General features: G+C 35.0%; 1 protein-coding gene across 2 annotated transcripts; it reads left to right on the top strand.

Annotated features, from left to right (window-relative positions):
- The first annotated feature begins 749 nt into the window (after positions 1-749).
- LOC144971235 (sialin-like) lies at positions 750-19035 on the top strand. Of its 2 annotated transcripts, XM_078911745.1 has the most exons (12): positions 751-902; positions 1414-1616; positions 2521-2605; positions 3700-3848; positions 4612-4699; positions 6369-6464; positions 6921-7051; positions 10890-11039; positions 13637-13769; positions 15380-15530; positions 16064-16154; positions 18760-19035. In XM_078911745.1, exons 1-12 carry the CDS (start codon positions 881-883, stop codon positions 19006-19008), a joined length of 1548 nt encoding a protein of 515 aa, XP_078767871.1. In that variant the 5' UTR covers positions 751-880; the 3' UTR covers positions 19009-19035. The 2 variants fall into 2 exon arrangements, with proteins under 2 accessions (XP_078767872.1, XP_078767871.1); XM_078911746.1 differs by lacking the exon at positions 10890-11039 and having other exon boundaries at positions 750-902.
- The last annotated feature ends 1598 nt before the right edge of the window (positions 19036-20633 follow it).

Below are 20633 nucleotides of genomic sequence, written 5' to 3'. Positions count from 1 at the left end.
GTGTTCGGTATTTTGTTCTGTTTTGACGCTGTTATATTCATTTTTGTATATTTTCACAGTTCTTGAACTCTTTTTCAGTGAAGGAAACAATATTTCAGCTAAATTTCCTCAATCAGTGGCTTGAATGAATAGATAAAAATAGATAGTAAAATATAACATGAACCCTGAGTTTATGCATCCCCTGTATAACAAAATTGAGTTTTATCTCATTTTAAATGACTACCAATATGCTTCAACTGTCATGACGTTACTTCCCTTGTAATGACGCTTTGTAACTTAGTAACGGGCTCTAAACTATCGGAACAATGGCGGACGTCCTTATGAAATATTTCTCCGACGAGCATAAAAGTATATCCAGAGGAGAAAAACATTATAAATATGATCATGTTTTGACTTTTATACATTCTGATCACATGACATATGAAAAGTTCTAGCCAGCATGAAGAATTAAAAGTACCGATTTTCTTTGTTTAGAACCACGATGGCCGCCGTTGCTGGGCGACCTGACATTATATTATTGAATCTAATTGCGCCACTAATTTGTTTAGTTATGGAAGCTGATACAAATTCAACCACAGTATCATTTAAAGATAAACTATTTCAACAATATCATAATCTACGCGTACACACATGCTGCTGAATTGAAAGCGTAACGGACTTTGTAATTTTACGCATTGGTTAACTGTGATTTGTGATGATTCGGTGTTATCACGTATTATTTCAATCACAAGAAGACTGGCATGTTTATACACAGATATAACCCATAAATATTGATTGACTTTATTGTAAAATCGTGCAATCTTCTATCAAGTGTATAATATCACAAGTAAAGGTTGGATAAACACCTATTGCTGGGAAATAGAGTTACCTATAATCATTAATGGATACTCCGTTGCAAAAAGGTGATATACTGATATACCAGTATGTTTTACTTACTATTATAGTGGTAATGTATCATTTTGAATGGCATTATAAATTAATGTTTTATTGAGCTTTTAAAATCTCATCTTTGTCTCTCTCTCATCTCTCTCTCTATCTATCTATCTCTATCTCTATCTCTCTCTCATCTCTCTCTCTCTCTATCTATCTATCGATCTATCTCTCTCTCTCTCTCACTCTCTCACTTTCTCTCATCTCTGTTTCTCTCTCTCTTCTCACTCTCATCTCTCTCTCTATCTATCTCTCTCTCTCATCTCTCTCTCTATCTATCTATCTATCTCTATCTCTCTCCAAATTCTGGCCAGAAAAACCGTCCTTCAAATATTGATCAAATGAATTGACCACAATCATGTAAATCACAAACAGTGAAGTCTTCAATTTGGTCTGAATGATATTTATATAAATCGACAAAGTTCTTATATTGTAATGCTTTTTAAAAAAAATATAACCATCAATTTTAAACATTATTTACAGCCCCTTTAGTATGCTCTCAAAGGCTTACATTAGCTGTCCTGGCATTCCTCGGAAAGTTCTTTGTCTACTCCGCGAGAGTGAATCTTTCGGTGGCAATTTTGTGCATGATACGAAGTGACGTCACTTACAATGACACAACCATTGGACAGGACAACTATACAAGAAATGACATTGATCAAGATATTATCAAAACTTCGGATAATGTAAGATTCTATTTTCGCTCGATTATCTCTCCATCTCTCTCATCATTCTCTCGTTTTTCTCATCATCATCATCATCATCATCATCATCATCATCATCATCATCATCATCATCATCATCACCATCATCATCATCATCATCATCATCATCATCATCATCATCATCATCATCTCTCTCTCTCTCTCTCTCTCTTTTCCCTCTTTTTTTTTCGATACCTCTCTCAATCTCACTCTCCACCCATCTATTCAATATTGTATACTTCTCGAGTTCATAAGAAATATGAGAAATGTATTTCTGTTAATTGAAAGTGAACAAAAATGTTCATAGACTGAAGCCTCACGAAAAACATTAAAACATAGCTTAATAAATTGTGGAGTTTAGTGTTAACCATTACAAGGCACTTACGCTCTTGCTATTTGGAATTCCCGATATAAAATTCCCAGTCACTTTACGTCGTTGAGAGTTCGCTGTTGAAAAAAAAAGAGCTTTTATATAGAGCAATATCCACTAAAAGTGCTCATAGCGTTTTACAAGGGGTTCCTTACCAACAGCAACACTTAACATGTAGAACAAACATGTCGTTTGTCAGGCGATATTACAATTTTTTCCGACAGAAACAACATTGTTTACAGCCAGGTACTCATTTTACACCTGAATACGGTGAGAGAATGGAGTAAAGAGCTTTTTCCAAGGACTCAACAATGCAAAGCTCGGGACTTGAACCCAGGACCTTCCGATCCGAAGTCGAGTATCACACCACCAAACAACCTAGCCGAAAGTCGAATTCCAAATAATAATTTTAAAAATCTCAGAATGTCAATAAATATTTCATCAAACCGAATTCCCATCATACACAGTTTATCAATATAATTTCAACTATTATAACTTTTGTCTTGTCTATTACAGCGAGGTGAATTTGATTGGGACAAATCAACACAATCCCACCTTCTGTCCATGCACTTTTATGGTTACATATTCACACAGATCCCTGGTAAGTATAACATTACATTAAAACATCGTCCTGAAAACCAGGTTCATCTGTGCCAGAATTGAGTCACGGACCACGTGTGCTGTTATGGAGCCCTCAATGACAACAAGCTCTGGACGATGATTAGTTTGATATCGGCCCATCCAATAATGGACCCCCCGCCACAACCCAAGACCCCTTTCATTCGTTTAGCGTTTCATCCGACCACAAATTCTTTGCAGTCTATCATCAAAGGAAAGTTTGATCTTGGTTTCGTCAGAAAAAAGAACAGTGTCCAATTCTGCCTGGCACAAATTAATGGTCTTGAGCAAATTGCCCATTGAGGCCTTACAATCATGGGATCGTCCTTGCGCAGAAAGGACTTTTTTCAGATTAGGAAAGTGCTCTTGTGTATTGTCGTTGTGTTCCACATCAGATCATGTTTCGTCTCTATAGCAAGGTGCAGTGCACGTAGCCTCCGACGCCTTCACTAACCAAACAATGTTAATTTTTCAATTCTTTTGAGCTGTCAATTATTTTGCTCTATTTTGTAGCTTTGATAAAGGTGAAATATAGTTTGTTAACTTGTACAACTCGTGTAGACTTTTTATTGGCTTTGATACATTAGTCGGCATTTTTTAAAGTGGCACCTTGTTATGACGCTAGCGGCGTTAAGCTCTGGTCAATTTATATTGACGAACGGTATAGTTTGACAATCATTAAATGTTAAAATCTAAAAACAGAAGCTGTAACATTTTTTTGTCGATAAGTCAGGTACACAATTCACACCTGATTGCGATGAAAAAAATTATTATTGTTATTATTAATTATTATTATTATTATTATTATTATTATTTTTATATTATTATTATTATTATTATTATTATTATTATTATTATTATTATTATTATCATTATTATTATTATTATTATTATTATTGTTATTATTATTATTATTATATTATATTATTATTATTATTATTATTATAGTAATAATGATAATAATAATAATATAATAATAATAATAATAATAATAATAATAATAATAATAATATAATAATAATAATAATAATAATAATAATAATAATAATAATATATTGTCATTATTACCTCTTCCAGGCGGTTGGTTATCGTCCAGGTTTGGAGGCAGAAGAGTGTGGGGATTCTGCCAGTTTGTCAGTGGTATGTGTACTTTATTCACCCCAGCCAGTGCTCGTACTCACATCTACATTGCATGCACTGTTAGATTTCTTCTTGGATTCGCTGCTGTGAGTGTACTTTATAAGTTATCGTTTTGATTCTTTTACTTTTTATTAATTAGATGTTTTGCAAATTTGTTAAGATATAGAATACAGCATTATTTGCGTATCCCCACTATTACCTTTGTGAAGGATGATATAAAACATTGACTGGACTGAAGTAAAGTGTCTGTGGCACATTTTTACGGCGATCAGAAAAAAAAAATCGAAGTTTGGTATCCAGTTATATATATATAAATATATATATATATATATATATATATATATATATATATATATATATATATATATATATGTGTGTGTGTGCGTGCGTGTGTGAGCATGTTCTTGGTGCGTGGGCTAATAATTCATAGATATAAATGTCTATATGTCTATCATTCACACCATTTCAGAATTTTATATTTTCTCATTCACTATCTGATGTCTTTTTCATAATATTTTTCACTTTCTTGTAGCTTCTGAGTGATGACTGCTCTCTTAAAAAGGGGTAAACTGCGTAATTTATCTGCAGAATGAGGATGAGCAAGATTCCTAATTTGCCAATAAAAGGAACTAAATTGACGTCACTCAGCTCATTGTTGTTTTTTTTTAGACAGCCAATTTGGTGATTAGTTCTTACCAAATTACATCAATCAGATTATAAACGTTCAAGATTACCCATGGTTTTATGTGTTGATACGTTTCATCCGACTGGCTGATGTTCTGAGTATGTTTTATTTACATAAACGCAGAGCATCAATAACAAGATATTTTTATTTTTATTTTACCACAGGGTATGACGTTTCCCGCGGTACATGCCCTTCTCGGCAGATGGGCTCCACCCCTAGAGAGGAGCAAATTGGTATCCGTGTCATTCTCAGGTTGATTTGTTATAGATTAAATAATTTATAAAATTTTAATTATAATAATAATAAAAAAATAAAACTCCTAAATTCACCACACATCTCCCGTACTTCAATAGAATTGTTGTTCAATTATCATTTTTCTATCTCCCTTCGACTAAACCTAACAATTTCCAACTCAAAAGTGAAGTCAATCCTACTGTATGGATGTGAAACTTGGAATGCTTCGCAGACATGTAAAAGGAGGATACAGGTTTTCGTAAACAGGTAAATGCGTAAACAACTCAGAATAAAATGGATGGACAGGATTAAGAACGAAGAAGTATGGAAAAGAACACAGCAGAAACCAGTGGGAGAGGAAATAGGAAGAAGACGATGGAGGTGGATTGGACAAACCCTTAGAAAGAATGACTCTACTATAAGAAAGAAAGTGTTGGACTGGAACCCCCAGGGCAGAAGATCAAGAGGAACATGGAGAAGAGTTAAAGTAGCTGATATACATAGAAGTGATAAGATATGGACCGATGTAAAAAAAAAAAGTTAGCTCAAGATAGCGAAACTTTGGAAACTTTTTGTCTATACCCTGACCCAGGATGTACAAGACAATGATGATATAATTTATTGGAAAATTTTTAGTGAATGATATATTTAAAAATGATTAAAATAGATAAATATCCTCAGGAAAGATCTTTCCTTAATGTTTATCTCGATAAACAGTTCTTATATGTGACCCCTCGTCTCAAACTGGTAATATGTCGAGTTCCCAGGTTTGAGAGTTTTTTTTTTGCTAAGATGAGGTTCATTTAAATCGATCGATATTTAAAGGTCGAGTTTTCTGGCCATTTAAAAAAAAATATTTGTTTTGCCAGAGTACGGCAGTTAAATGGTTAAATTAAAAAAAGCCATCCACCCAAGGGCATTTTTGCTTCTTCTATTATGATCTACTGTCTTTAATAAATCATATTAACATGATTAACCTTATGATTACGTAACCTATGTTATCTATTTGACTATAAATTCGATTTTCAGCACTAAGGCCCCCCGTCACAATACCGATCTGAGGCTGAGCCATGCTGGATATTCCCAGTGAAATTTGAGAACTCCACCCCTACACTTGTTACATATTTTGTTGAACTGGATTAACATAAGTGCAAAAGAAAGTAGACAGTCTGTACTATGTACTAGTGTGAATAATAATAAACTGCAACGTCTGATCGTTGTTGTAGGGATGGCAGAAACATTTGATTTAAAAGATAAATAAATGGAGTGAAAATGTGAGTCTACTTTGCCAGTCTTCCTGAGAAAGAATTATACTGGTGGTATCTATGATATTTCACTATTTCATAGTCCACTGTGTGAGGGGGCTTTCAATCTATAACATGGGTGATATAGTTTAACATTTCATTTAAGATAGTTGTCACTTGGCTATCAGACCAATTAGACTACTGGCTTCACTGACTGCAGGCACGTGCCCTACCACAGTGAAGGTGGAGAGTAGTGACTCTTGAGTGATCCGCTTGTAAACCACTGCGATATATACATCGATATGAGGCCTACCTGGCAAGGCATGTTGCTTTTTTTCAGATGAGTTTTCAAATTGTATTTTTCGTTCTGCTATACCTATCAATGCATTCTTATCTTCCATCGTAAATTATAATGAAAATTTATGCAATGACTATCATTCCAGGACCTCCTTTGGGAATGATAATTACTTTGGCCATCTCCGGCATTTTGTGTGAATACGGATTTGACAACGGATGGGGGTCCATTTTCTATCTATGTGGTGAGCTGAAAGGGTTTCTTTCAATATATTGTATTTAAGTTGCTTTTTCAATCAGTGTATGAGTAAAGCATATAAAATGATATTGTTAACATGCAATGAATGATATATTTTAATAAGACCTGACAGGGATTTGATTTGTTTACATTTTTGTAGTGTTTAAAATGCATTGATTACATTCAAGTTTTGTAGTTTTATTACTTACGTATTGGTCACACTTTTTTTTTTTTTTGTGAGTGGATGAGTTTCTTTTTCTTTTGACCCAAAAGTTAAGATAGACAAAGGCCACTTGACTTAAGGCCTTTCGCTATCTAATCTTCTGATGTGGACGTCTCGGTTGCTTCTTCAATTGCCTGCCAATTCCTTTTACAATTCACTGTATTTTGCAATGGAAACTGAAGTGAGACCTTGATAATCCCTTATTATGATATTTTAAATATATTTTTTTCTGTTAACCAGGTATCTTTAATCTGATGTGGGTAGTTGCCTGGTTCTACATGACAGCTGACGGCCCAGAGGAACACAAAAGGATATCAGAAAGAGAGAGGGAATATATCCAAAACTCTATTGGTCAAGGAGTTATGAAAAAGGTACATAATTCAGATAAAATGCACTGGATCGTGTTTTAATCGGCAAAGAGAAACTGGAAACTGTTCCGTAATGCTAAAATATTAAAAATCATAAATTAAACAATAGAAATCTACTACTACTATTACTACTACTACTACTACTACTACTACTACTACTACTACTACTACTACTACTACTACTACTACTACTACTATTACTACTACTACTACTACTACTACTACTACTACTACTAACGACCACTACTACTACTACTACTACTACTACTACTACTACTACTACTACTACTACTACTATTACTACTACTAATACTACTACTACTACTACTACTACTACTACTACTACTACTACTACTACTACTACTACTACTACTACTACTACTACTACTACAACAGCAACATCAACAACTACTACTGCTAATACTACTACTACGACGACGACTACTACTACTACTACTACTACTACTACTACTACTACTACTACTACTACTACTATTACTACTACTACTACTACTACTACTACTACTACTACTACTACTACTACTACTACTATACTTACTACACTACTACGAACTACTACACCTACTACTACTACTACTACTACTACTACTACTACTACTACTACTACTACTACTACTACTACTACTACTACTACTACTACTACTACTACTACTACTACTACTACTACTACTACTACTACTACTACTACTACTACTTACTACTACTACTACTACTACTACTACTACAGCAACAACAACAACTACTACTACTACTACAACAGCAACAAACAACAACTACTACTACTACTACAACTACAACTACACATACTACTACTACTACTACTACTACTACTACTACTACTACTACTACTAACTACTACTACTACTACTAACTAATACATAATAATAATAATAATAATAATAATAATAATAATAATAATAATAATAATAATAATAATAGATTCATCGTTTTTAATTTTATATTTTTTATAAATAATCTTTTAATGAAGCTTGTTTGAGTCAATGACAGGCAATGCAGATAGAATTATGCATGAAAAAAGATCATACGTAAAAAAATGAAACCTGCTTTGACAGCGGATCGAATTTCAGACTTCCCGTTTACGGGTCAACGATGCTACATTTTTTCAACAAAGAATACCAATGAGATAGTTCTTAGATGGTTATTAGTAAAGAAAAAACGCTTTTGGTATCATCACTTTTCTTCGAGTCTTTGTCGATTTGCAATATAGACCTAGTCATAATTTCATAATACTATATATTAATAAGGTGTATGTATTTATAACAAGTCAAAGTGATACTAAGCTGCTAGAAGCTGTGGACTGTAAAAAATAATATTGTTTTAGTAGTTTGCTGAGAAAAAGGGTTTTGGGCCCGAAACGTTCCGTGTTTGGTATTTTGGTCTTTTTTAGAGGCTTCATATCTTTTTTAGGTGTTTGAATGCGCTTGAGTCTTTGCAAAATTCGATTTGTATTGACAATAATTCCAACTCTCCCCCCCCCCCCCCCCCCCCCCACACACACACATATTTCAATTATAATAATGAAGTGATACCAGGTATTTCTTATTTATCAGGTCCTAGTTTCTGACACCATCATTTATTTGACCATAAAATCGATTGTAGCTTTAGACGTCTATAAGCTTATTAACAAATGTGTATCATGGCAAATACAGGTCAATTAGGAACATTTAATTTTCCCTGAAGCGTTACGTTACGCCTCACTACTATTAGGATAATATTCAAATTTAACATTGCTCTGGTCGGACACTGTAAGACTCCGCTGTGTTTTGGAATTGACACTGACACTGACATTGACAGTTACTCGAAATTATACCTCTCAGAGTTTGAGGTTCATATTCTTCACCGTTCACTTTTCTGACAGCTAGAGTAAGACGGGTTAAATACATGTTGGAGATATGAGTCTCCGACAGCAGACGACCGACTGAAAACTTAGAACATAATATAATTTCCCATGATGCGTTTTATCCAATCAGAATTTGCCATTGATTGTAAAGGGTAGCACTTCGCGAATTAATTCTGATTCCTTATTTTATCCAATCAGAGCCAGCGAAAAAGGGAAACACGTCTTTTGTTTATGTTATTTGACGTGTAAAATACGATTTTTATTATGTAAAAAACTTATGGATGGGGGTATAAATATAGTGCGGGGCGGTCCTTGGCAAGCTTAAGGACCACGGTCCTACGGTCCCTGGGAAATGAAAACCGCAAGGACCGGTCCTAGGACCGGTCCTTTTCGACATTGAACATTCCTGAGAGACTGTTGGAAGTTTGAACCGTTTTGACCTTTGGGGCCGTGGGATCGTTCATTCTTGAACCGTTAAAGACCGCTACACGATGAAAACCGTGGTCTACAGGAGTAAAACACACGGAGTAGTCACACTCATTTCAAATTGTAACCAAATTAGAGAAGAGGGGTGATGCCTTCTTTATTTTCTCACCGTACTTCATTGTTACTTCGATAATTTAATAAAATTTGAAATTTATCCCCATTAACGGAGATAATGGCATCGCCCAAGGCGTTGATCGAGTTGTTCGTGGCGTTGATACACACACGCAACTCCTACCCCCCCCCTCCCCCCACACACACACACACATTAGAGGGCAGCGAGCATTGAAGAGTAAGAGAGAGACGTGAAGTTATAATAAGAGGGGGTGGATGCGGTAATAAGTTAATAAGTAATAAGTGGGGTCCATGGTGACTTTTCGCCAGATCTAACAAACCCAGCTACCCATTCACTGCTGAGTAGACAGGGATTCAGAAAAAAACTCGACTGCACCCGGGATCGATCTCTGGCCCTTTGCGTATAAAGAGAGTGCTCTATCAACTGAGCTATCGGGGTCCCCAAATATTCTATTGGACTGTTTTTAAAATACAGACGTTATAACTGGGTTTTTTGGAAGGAAGAAACTAATGAAACTAATATTATTTGATTAGTTAAAACACCAAACTAAATTTTAATATTATTGTATTATTTTAAATGACAACAATGCGATAGAAAGGAGTGGTGACAAGAGATGGACAAAAGAAAACAAAAAATCGGACTTGCTACTTGCTAGGTTCGACACACACACACACACACACACACACACAAACACACACATCTTTAGTAGTCACATGCATTTCAAACAATAACCCATTAGAGAAGAGGGGTCATGCCTTCATCATAGATCATTGTCATTGCGATCATTATGGTGTAGTAAATTTTGAAATTTACCCCGTATAATGGAATCGTCCAAGGCGTGCGCCTCCTGTTCCCCCCATCTCACACACGAAAGGGCGGTTTGCGGAGTGGAGGGAGGTGGTCGTCTGCCTCTTTGGTCGTCTGTGTCGTTTAGTGTATGGCAAAGGGGGGTGGGTGCGATTAATTAAGTGGGATGGGTGGTGATTGGTGGAAGATAGGCAACCGAGGCAACGAATCGCTGGGGAGGTAGAATGGCGCGAGACCGTTGAAAGGTGATACGAAGTGAGGACCGCCGCCGGTCTTCCACTATGGGACCGGTCCCCGGTTCACAGCTAAAAGACCGTGGGACCGGTCCAAGGACCGGTCCTCAGCGCGGCACTAGGTATAAATATTGTTTCAAGCATTCGCAATCTTCACTTCCAGAAGAAAGAAAACGCTTGAAACAATATTGGAGAAATTAAACAAAATTGCACTTGAATTATTTCATATATATATAAGAGATAGATGGATAGAAAGAGAGCTGGTGATGAGGAGGATGTTTGATATGATGTTATAGATCCACAGCAATCTTCTAACATATTAATGCATTCTCTTGTTTATACCCATTAAAATTTGACCAGGAAGAAAGAGTACCATGGATCATAATATTCAAGTCAGGACCAGTATGGGCAGTAATCATTGCTCATTTCTGTAATAACTACACGGGTTACACACTGCTTACCACTCTTCCCATGTTCATGAAAGAAGCATTTAAATTTGACATCAAACAGGTAAAGTGACCCAATTTTGACATATCGTGTCAAAGCGGTTCTATATCGGGAGGATTTAGACTTTTAAAAATACTGAGTTTAATTCGAAATGATAAGAATTAATAAATTAAAGTCTTTTGAAACTATAAGAAACAACAAAACTCATCTTCATAAAAAGTGTTTTTGAAAAAGCCCAAATTGGAGTTTCAAAAATTGCCCAAAATTGAGTCCACCAGCCAAATTAAACATAACACACAGAACTGTGTGTAACCTTTGGCGTTTATTGTCTGATTGATTTGATTTTTAGAGCCACTCTGACACAGTACCATTTCAAGAGGACTGGTCACATTTATGGAATAGATTTAATCTAAATCACTCAAATATGATCTTAAACAAATGGCAGTATCGTTTGCTATATACAGTTTTAGAAACAGCAGTAAATAGTTCAGCAAATAGATATAGAAATTTTAAAAAAATGTTCTTCAAATAAATGCAACTAAAATTACCGAAAATACTACTCTCGTGCTCTCTCTCTCTCTCTCTCCCTCTCTCTCTCTCTCTCATTCTCTCTCTCTCTCTCTCTCTTGCTCCCCCTCTCTCTCAATCCCTCCATCTCTCTCTCCCCACTCCCTCACTCCCCCCCCCTCTCTCTCTCTCTCTCTCTCTCTCTCTCTCTCTCTTTCTCTAACTCTCTAATCCACGCTAACTCTTTATCTCACTTTTTACTATACGTCTAATAATAAAATAGAATGTCTCAATATGTATTATTCATTACTTTAATTAATCAATAGTCTTAACATGGTATCATTTACTTTTCTAAAATTTCAAGTCAATTATGTCTTGTAAAGCGCTATTGAACACGTAGGTAGAGATTAGCACTCTATAAATTTTATTACTTATAATGTATTTATTCATAATATAATACACTGTAAATGTCGCTTTTATGATAAAGCCGGACGTGGACATAATTTACATACATAGACAGACTTAAAACCTTATATCTAATTATTTTGGTTACATGAACATTGCAAATTGTTGTTGAAGACAAATACTCTGGAAATCTCTGAATGAATTATTTGTGGAACCAAATAGGGATCAAAGGTGTGATGTCAAAAAACTGAGTACAATCTTATTTGAAGTGTAAAATCACTCTTCCGGAGGACAGGATACATACGTTGTATAATTGATCTCTCTGGTATATAATGGCATCTTATAGTCTATATAAATGCTGGTCATCACTAAAGTTCGTCCATCCTAGCACTTTTACGCCATAGTCTACAAAGCCACCATAGCCACTGACAACACTAAAGCACAATATTATATCGGCAGCACAGAACCACCATTCAAAACAAGATACAACTATCGCAAAGCCTCCATAACACACGGAAGCAAATCAAAAAGCACCAAATTAGCAATGCACTATTTATTGGGAACAGATAATCACTAACAAAACACCAACCATAACCTGGGAGATAGTCAAGCAAAGCAGCCCCTACAGATACGGTGCTAGAAAATGCAACCCGTGCCCGACAGAGAAACTGGAAATACTATTACACAACCACAGAAACAACAACACCCTAAACAAAAGATCGGAACTAATGACAATGTGCAGACACTGTAATAAATTCCTCAAAACACAAAAGGTTAAATATCCCAACGCCCAATTATTATTATTATTATTATTATTATTATTATTATTATTATTATTATTATTATTATTATTATTATTATTATTAACATTGGGAGGTTGGGGGGGGGGGGGCGAAGTGGCCGAGTGGTTAAGGCATTGCACTGTGAACCGGAAGGTCCCGGGTTCGAGCCCCGCTTTAGGCACTTTCATTTTTTTCCTTGAGCAAGATTATTAATCCCCAATTTGCTCACTTGGACAACATGGGTGATTCCTGTTGACACCAGACATCCTGTTTGATGGATTATCTATATTCCTTCATGGAATGCCTAGATGACGGGATCTTATGGTGACGTTGCGAAAGGGCGTAATTTTTAACAATATTATCATTATCATTACTATTATTATTACCATCATCATTCTTACCACTATCATTAGGCCTAGTATCTACCATTACAGCCCCTCCTCCCTACTCTTTTTTTTTCACGCAACTACACATTACACAACAGATCACACACACATGTATACACCACACACACACACACATACACACACACATACACAGACAAACACACACACACACACACACACAATGAGAACACACTACAACATGTCACTACATAATAACACTAATCACCGCCCCATAACTGACACAGCGGAAGAAAGCACGTAAATTAATAAACAACACTGATCTCTCGAAAGAAAAAAACACTCTACGGATAAATGCCGACTGATGAAATGGAGGTCATAGAAACAATTGTTTCGGCTAAAATACGTGAGTGAATTTATTTATTTATTTTTATATGCTATAACCTAAATTATCGCGCACTCTCGTACCCACCAACACTCCTATATATATATATATATATATATAATATATATATATATATATATATATATATATATATATATAATTTTCTTACTATAAGTCTTATTGACATTATGAGGGATTAATTTTTGTAAGATAACATAAATTTATATTTATCTCCAGAATGGGGTCATGTCAGCTATTCCATACGTAACCGAACTTTTAACTGCTATTTTTGTCGGACAAATGGCGGACAAAATCATTGAGAGAGGATGGCTCAGCGTCAAGAATACAAGGAAACTGTTTCAATCTATTTGTAAGTGTAAAATGTGACCTATCGTATCGAAAAGTGAGCAAGATTGCGAAAGTGTAAAATGTGACCTATCGTATCGAAAAAAGAGCAAGATTGCGAAAAGGGATTCAAGTTTCTAATGACCTGCAATGTGAGAATTTAGTTTTTACCAGTTAACTGCCGCACTCTGGAAGGACATGTATTTAATAACTTGGCCAGAAAACCCGTTCGTCAAATATGGATCGATTTAAATGACCCTCATCTCGGCAAAAACGTTGAAACCCGGGACCTGCAAACTCTCAGGTTTGAGAGTTTTTGCCAAGATTTGTGTAATTTAAATCGAACGATATTTGAACAACCAGTTTTCTGGCCAATTTTAAAAGTGCCTTTCCATAGTAAGAAAGTTAACTGGTTAAAGAACTATATGTCTTTATCCCTTAATAATGTCATGTCTTGTGACGTGTTACTGTTAAAGGACCGCTTGTAAAGCGCTCGAGCACGTCGTTTAATAATACTTGACAGTTGAGCATTTATATAGGGCAATATCCACGAAACATGCTCAAAGAGCTTCACAAAGGGTCCTTGCCCAATAGTAGCACTTAAAGTGTTAAACGAGACATAGCATCTGTTAGACGATGTTACATTTTGTTTTCGAAGTGCAGTAGTACTGCGAATAGTGAGTCCAAGGCAAAATCACTATTCGCAGTAGTAGAAACGCTCTCCCGTCTCTGAAAATGACTCGTCCCATCACTGAACACAATTACTGTATTTTCTGTTCAAAATGGCGTGCTGTCGAATGGCTTGAAGTTGAATGAGAGTGCGTTCGTTCGAGAAAGAAAGAAGAGGAGGGATGATTTAAACATTTTGTGTGACTTAGAATTGAGATTTTTAACGTTTCAAGTTTTCATTCAAGTCTGAAACTTGACAAGATCGTGTTTTGTTTTGTTTTTGTTACCCCAATCCAATCCATGAAAATTTCCCCGTCCGCACCTCTCCAACTTGATCATTCGTCCACGTCTTGAAATCTAGCAGCTTATCAGCTGTCAGATTACGGTCAGAGCCAGTAGTATGCCCTAAGTTTGGCTATTTATTTAGCTTTGAGTTGTAAAAAAGAATCAATATATATATAGGGGGGAGGGGGAGGGGGGGGGGGGGCGAAGTGGTTATGGCATTGCACTGTGACCCGGAATGTCCCGGATTCGAGCCACGCTTCAGGCACTTTCGTTATTTTCATTGAGCAAGATTATTAACCAACAATTTGCTCACTTGGGTGATTCCTGATGACATCAAACATTTTGTCTGATGAATTATCTATATTCCTTCGTGGAATGCCTAGGCGACGATATCTTATGATGTCTTTATATATATAAAGAGAGAGAGAGGGAGAGAGGGAGAGAGAGAGAGAGAGAGAGAGAGAGAGAGATAGATAGATAGATAGATATATAGAATGATAGATAGATAGATAGATAGATAGATAGATAGATAGATAGATAGATAGATAGATAGATAGTTAGACAGATAGAATAGAACAAACAATTAATTAATTATTAGGTTTAAAGAAAACAAAAAGTTTGTCTTTATTTTTTTCATCAGAAGAAGTTTGTAATAAATTTATTCTCGCCATTTTCGAACAGGTTTCCTAGGTCCGGCTGTCACGTTCTGTGTGTTGGTCCAGTTGGACTCGAGTAGAGGATATTTGGCAGTTGCATTACTTTGCGTTTGTACCTCTACCAAAAGTGCCTGTCGTGGCGGGTATCTTTCTAACCACTTGGATTTAGCACCAAGGTGAAAATGATTTTTTTTTGTTTTCCTTTTTATGAGTGTAGTCTCTTTGTAAATTGCATAAAAACAAAATCGCAACAAATTTCCCACAGGCATTCCTCTTTTTGGTCAATCAGTTCAACCTCTTTCACTTCTTCTACAAACCGTATTTAGCTAAGTTTCAAGCGAACTGTCTCTTTTTTTTTTCCTTGGGGAAGTCTATATAAAACTATAATGAGACAATAGGATCATTTTTATTTGTATGACATACCAAAACCATTGTCAATTCTCATCACCCCCCCCTCCCCCACCTCCATCTAGCAGTAAATGGGCTATAGAAACAGGGATAAAATCCGACCACAAGAGCCCTATGGTTCTGAAGGACGATTCAAGGGCGACAATCTTATTTTCCATACTTGGTAAATGATTTGTTTTGACTTTTTATATCGACATTAATTACTCTCTCAATTCCAAGGTTTATGAATAAGATCCAACTGCATATGAAAGAGATTGCGAGCCTCTCATTGATATGCGTTATATATATTATATTCTCACAGATATGCAGGCATCATATTCGGTATCACTAATACAGCAGCCACCATCCCTGGTATCATCGCACCAGTCATAGCTGGGGCTCTCACTCCAAATGTAAGCATATTCAGTTCCTTGTTTACTTTTATTTACTGTCTTAATGGTCGTTCAAAAATTCAAAGCTTTATCACAAGTAATACTCTTAATTGTAGAGCGACCATTTAGAATCGAGCAACCAAAATATGTCTCCTGAGTACGTCAGTTCATTCATTAGTTCGTCAAAATCTTGTCTCAACAAACAATATTATGATATGCGAGTATTGATAATGCTATCTTGAAAACTTCCATGGTATGTTCAAATCAATTTAATAAAGTTCTAATGATACACTCTCTTGGATTATTTAAGTTCCTCTTGTCCCCAGGTATAAAAAAATGTGTACACAAAACATAAAAATATTAGAAAGGAAAAAGCATTCAAATATCTTTGAAATAAAGCCCTTTTCATGCAAATCTTTAAAATCTGAAAATTTACATGGCGATACAATTTTGAATGACGGTATACTTCATATTTCACTTGAGTGCGGCTTTCTGTTGTATTGTTATTGACACTCACCTTCGGACCAGTTGCTTTCGGAATCGAGTCTCGTACTGTGGAGTACAAGGCTCTTTACTCACATTCTCTCACGTGAATAAAGTTATATTTGTAGAATAAAACTGTAATATCGCCCTGCAGGAGTCTTGTCATGTCCTACACACACACACACACACACAAACACACACACACACACATATATATATATATATATATATATATATATATATATATATATATATAGGGGGGGGGGGGGGGGGGCGAAGTGGCCGAGTGGTTAAGGCATTGCATTGTGACCCGGAAGGTCCCGGGTTCGAGGCACGCTTCATGCACTTTCGTTTTTTTCATTGAGCAGATTATTAACCCCCAATTTGCTCATTTGGACAACATATATATATATATATATATATATATATATATATATATATATATATATATATATATATATAATACTTATATATATATTATATATGTGTGTGTGTGTGTGTGTGTGTGTGTGTGTATGTGTGTTGCTGTTAGCTAGGGACTCTTTGTAAAACGCTTTTAAAGTGGATATTGCCCTATATAGCTGCTCGATTAATAAAAGAAAATCTAACTCATTTAAAACACAGAAAGAATTATTTTGGCATTTCAGATATCGTGATTCATAGTGCTGATATCCATTTCTCAAACGCCATTTTGCATTGCCAAAATATTTTGAAATAAAAAGTAAAGTATGATCCGTTTACCACACAACTAAAGAGGCAAAAGTGTGCTGTCTTCACTTCAAGTACTCATTATAATGAAAAAAGAGATAAAATGTCTGCTTAGATATAAATAAATAGAAATATAGGGTGCGAGAAAAAAAAACCCGGAAAGAATTACGAAGCTATTTCAGTACGAAGTAGAAACCAAAAATATTTGAAAATTTGCATGCAGAAAGAACAAAACCTTAAGTTAATTCTGTCAAGTTTAATAAAAATGCTTTATAGGTTTAGAAACCAATCCGGTTATACCCAATTCGTATAAAAACCACGATATCGAAAGTTTCCAAATTTGAGTCTTATTTTAACAGTGCCGTGTTACTTGTGTTGAAGTTGCCGCGTCTAGTTGAAAAACAAAATCAATCGGGATAAAGTCTGGAAGAAGTTTTTTGCTTCTAAAAATGCCAACTACGAGCAGAGACCATATTCTATTTGTATCAAAGATGAAGTGCCTCCAATGTACCCTGACAGGAATGCCACGGACTACAGCATTTGGTCATTGATGGTTTATAAGGGTGGTGCAACGGTTTACACACGGACAGCTTAAAGAGTCAATTCAAACTGCATGGGTTCAACTCACTATTCAAGACATTAGAAAATCCATTGGATCATGGGAAACAATTCTATGGATCTATCATAAAATAAAATGAAGGATCGAAAGATCACATCCAAATTTGAGAATTACGTCCGAAATATTCGATATGCCATTTTTGCGGTGTGGTTATTAAAAGAATGACGGAATTACATTTTTTCAATGATTAAAAAAAATTGTAGTCTAGACGGTCTATACATAAATTTGAATAATTGGCTTTGATTGTGGTAAAATGTCATACTTTGTAGTCTACACGGCTGCAGGTTCTAAACTTTTCAGGGTTTGTTATTCTCAAACCCGTAATATCATAGACATTTCGGCTTCAGATCTTCTGCTTAGTTAAAACAAATGCATTCAAGCGGCTTTTTATTTCTGTTGCATAATTGATGGGGTTTACATATTTTAAATAAAATGCTATAGTTAATCAAAAATTTATATTCCAATTGAAGTAGAAAAAAATGGTATAACAACTCCATTTGCAGTACATGTTTTACCAGTCTAATTAATTAAAAATAACTTTTCATTTCACTTAGGGTACAAAAAGTAATACTTTATAAAATATTTTAAAAATTAGCCACTCGATAATAAGATTTATCTAATGTCGTTTTTTTTGCTCTCATATACTATTGAAATTAAAGACTATTTGAACTCGGAAATTTATTTTATTCAATGATTGAGTCTTTAATTTTTCTGCTCTAATAAACTCTTGAAGTTTAAAAACTTACTGTTTTAATCTCAGAAATTTCCATCAATAGATCGTTTATTTTTTATTTTTCTGCTCTAATTTATATCCAGAAAACACTCGAGGAGTGGCGACTTGTCTTCTACGTGTGTGCCGCTGTTGCAGTTCTTGGTTGTGTTCTATACATCATCCTGGCTGATGGAGAGCTACAAGAATGGTCAGTGACCAAAGCCAAGCTAGTGGAGGCCATTAGCATTGACGTAAATAATATCAGTAAGGTGGATGACCAGGATTTTATGACAAGAGCAGAAAGACCCTGGGACAATGCAAATAATCTTATGTTAAAAACGTTTGAGAAGTAAATAAATATGCTAGTTAGCGCAAACATCCGAATGTTTTACTTTGTCAAGAGCATACAAATTTAGAAAAATTGTCACTCACCGCTACATACTGGTATTAAGAAGGGGTTACGTAGATGGGGAAAATACAATTCATCTTCAAAAATTGTGAAATTTTGGTTGAACTGTTTGGCTTAAATGACTTACAGTCACTTCCTAAAATCCGATTGGGACTCTTCGACTGCCTCTCCAATTACCTTATGAATCCCTTCCACAATACACGGGATTTTTGCTTTGGATGCAAATGTCAAATTTTCCGTTAATTTTATAAGATCTCTATTCAGGATCTGATTGACTAGGATAAATACATAACCTCTTTAAACTACTAGAATATTTTAAAACATATCTGATCAGTTGAACTTCATATTCTAGTTTTGACACGGACTTTATTTGAGGTAATTGCAGAATTAGACACTAGGTCAAAATTTAGAAAAGGTGTAAGATTATAAATTGAGTTTGTTATAGAATTAAGATATTGGAGCAAATAAGGTATCAAATACCTAACAAAAGCTATCTAGTTTTGTTCTGTTGATATAACCATTCCAGTCTATTTTAGTTACGGTTTTCCGGAAACACCCGAACAATTAACGTAGCGCTTATTTAAATAAAGAAGAAAAAAACAAACAAAAAACAAAACCAAAAAAAAACAATCAACAAAAACCCAAGAAAACAACAACAACAAAAATAAACAATAAAAAAGCAACAAAAAACCCCCCCAAAAACAAACAAAATAAACCAAAAAAAATAAAAAATAAAAAAAGAAATCCTCCCCAAAACAAAAATAAGACAAAAAGAAAAGAAAAAAACAACAAAATTCTCAATTAAAGTTTATTGTTTTACGTTCAATCTAGTTTTCAAATTTTCTTCTTTTTTTTTCTTCTAATTTGAATTGCGTTGATTGAGACTCAAATCTAATTTTTTTCAAAGCCAAAACAAATTATATCAACTACTGTGCATACATTAAAAATCAAACAGTATGTCATATTATTAGGTTTGATATTTTAGGAATGACAGAAACAAGAGATAATGAAACCCCACAGCTTATTTGACCAGGGAAGTCAATCAGATTGGAGGAAATAATCCATCATGAAAATGTCGTCTTCTATGTCTCGGGTTATTTTGTTTACAAAACCGTAAATTTATATGTATTGATTGTATTAACATTTTGGAAGCGCAAACTAATGTGGGGCAACACTTTTTTGCAATTTGTCAATATTATCAAGACTTATGACTTCCCATTGAAGGTGAAACCCAGCTCAAAACTGGTTTAGACCACTGAAATGTACGAGGCTGTATTCCAAACACATATTCGAGAAAATTTGATTGGACGCGGAACTAGATTTTAAAAAAAAAAGAAATTTCTTCACCTTTCTCAATCAGACGAGTTAAAATCCTATTCCTATAATTGTAAAACACCCCAGTACGTATCATCAGTATTCATCACATTTCGACTCCATCATAAGCTTTGATAGAAAAATACTGACCTCAAAGACCAGCCTAGAAGAGTTATTCGAAAGACGGCAAATTACAACTAAATATTGCAGTCACTGAGTCCAATTCTGTTCACAATATACCTCGAATCGGCCATG

Source organism: Berghia stephanieae, chromosome 4, assembly GCF_034508935.2.
Source record: "Berghia stephanieae isolate SIO BIC M18660-M18661 chromosome 4, UCSD_Bste_1.3, whole genome shotgun sequence".
Classification (NCBI taxonomy): domain Eukaryota; kingdom Metazoa; phylum Mollusca; class Gastropoda; order Nudibranchia; family Aeolidiidae; genus Berghia; species Berghia stephanieae.
Note: the sequence above shows the minus strand (reverse complement) of the source record. Positions and strands in the feature narration are given on the sequence as shown.

Bases quoted from the DNA above. Each gene is read 5' to 3' on its own strand.
- LOC144971235 (XM_078911745.1), top strand. From the start codon at position 881: ATGGATACTCCGTTGCAAAAAG. The intron at 3,849-4,611 runs GTGAGTGTACTT...ATTTTACCACAG, and splicing joins TTCTTCTTGGATTCGCTGCT to GGTATGACGTTTCCCGCGGT. The intron at 15,531-16,063 runs GTGAAAATGATT...ATATTCTCACAG, and splicing joins CACTTGGATTTAGCACCAAG to ATATGCAGGCATCATATTCG.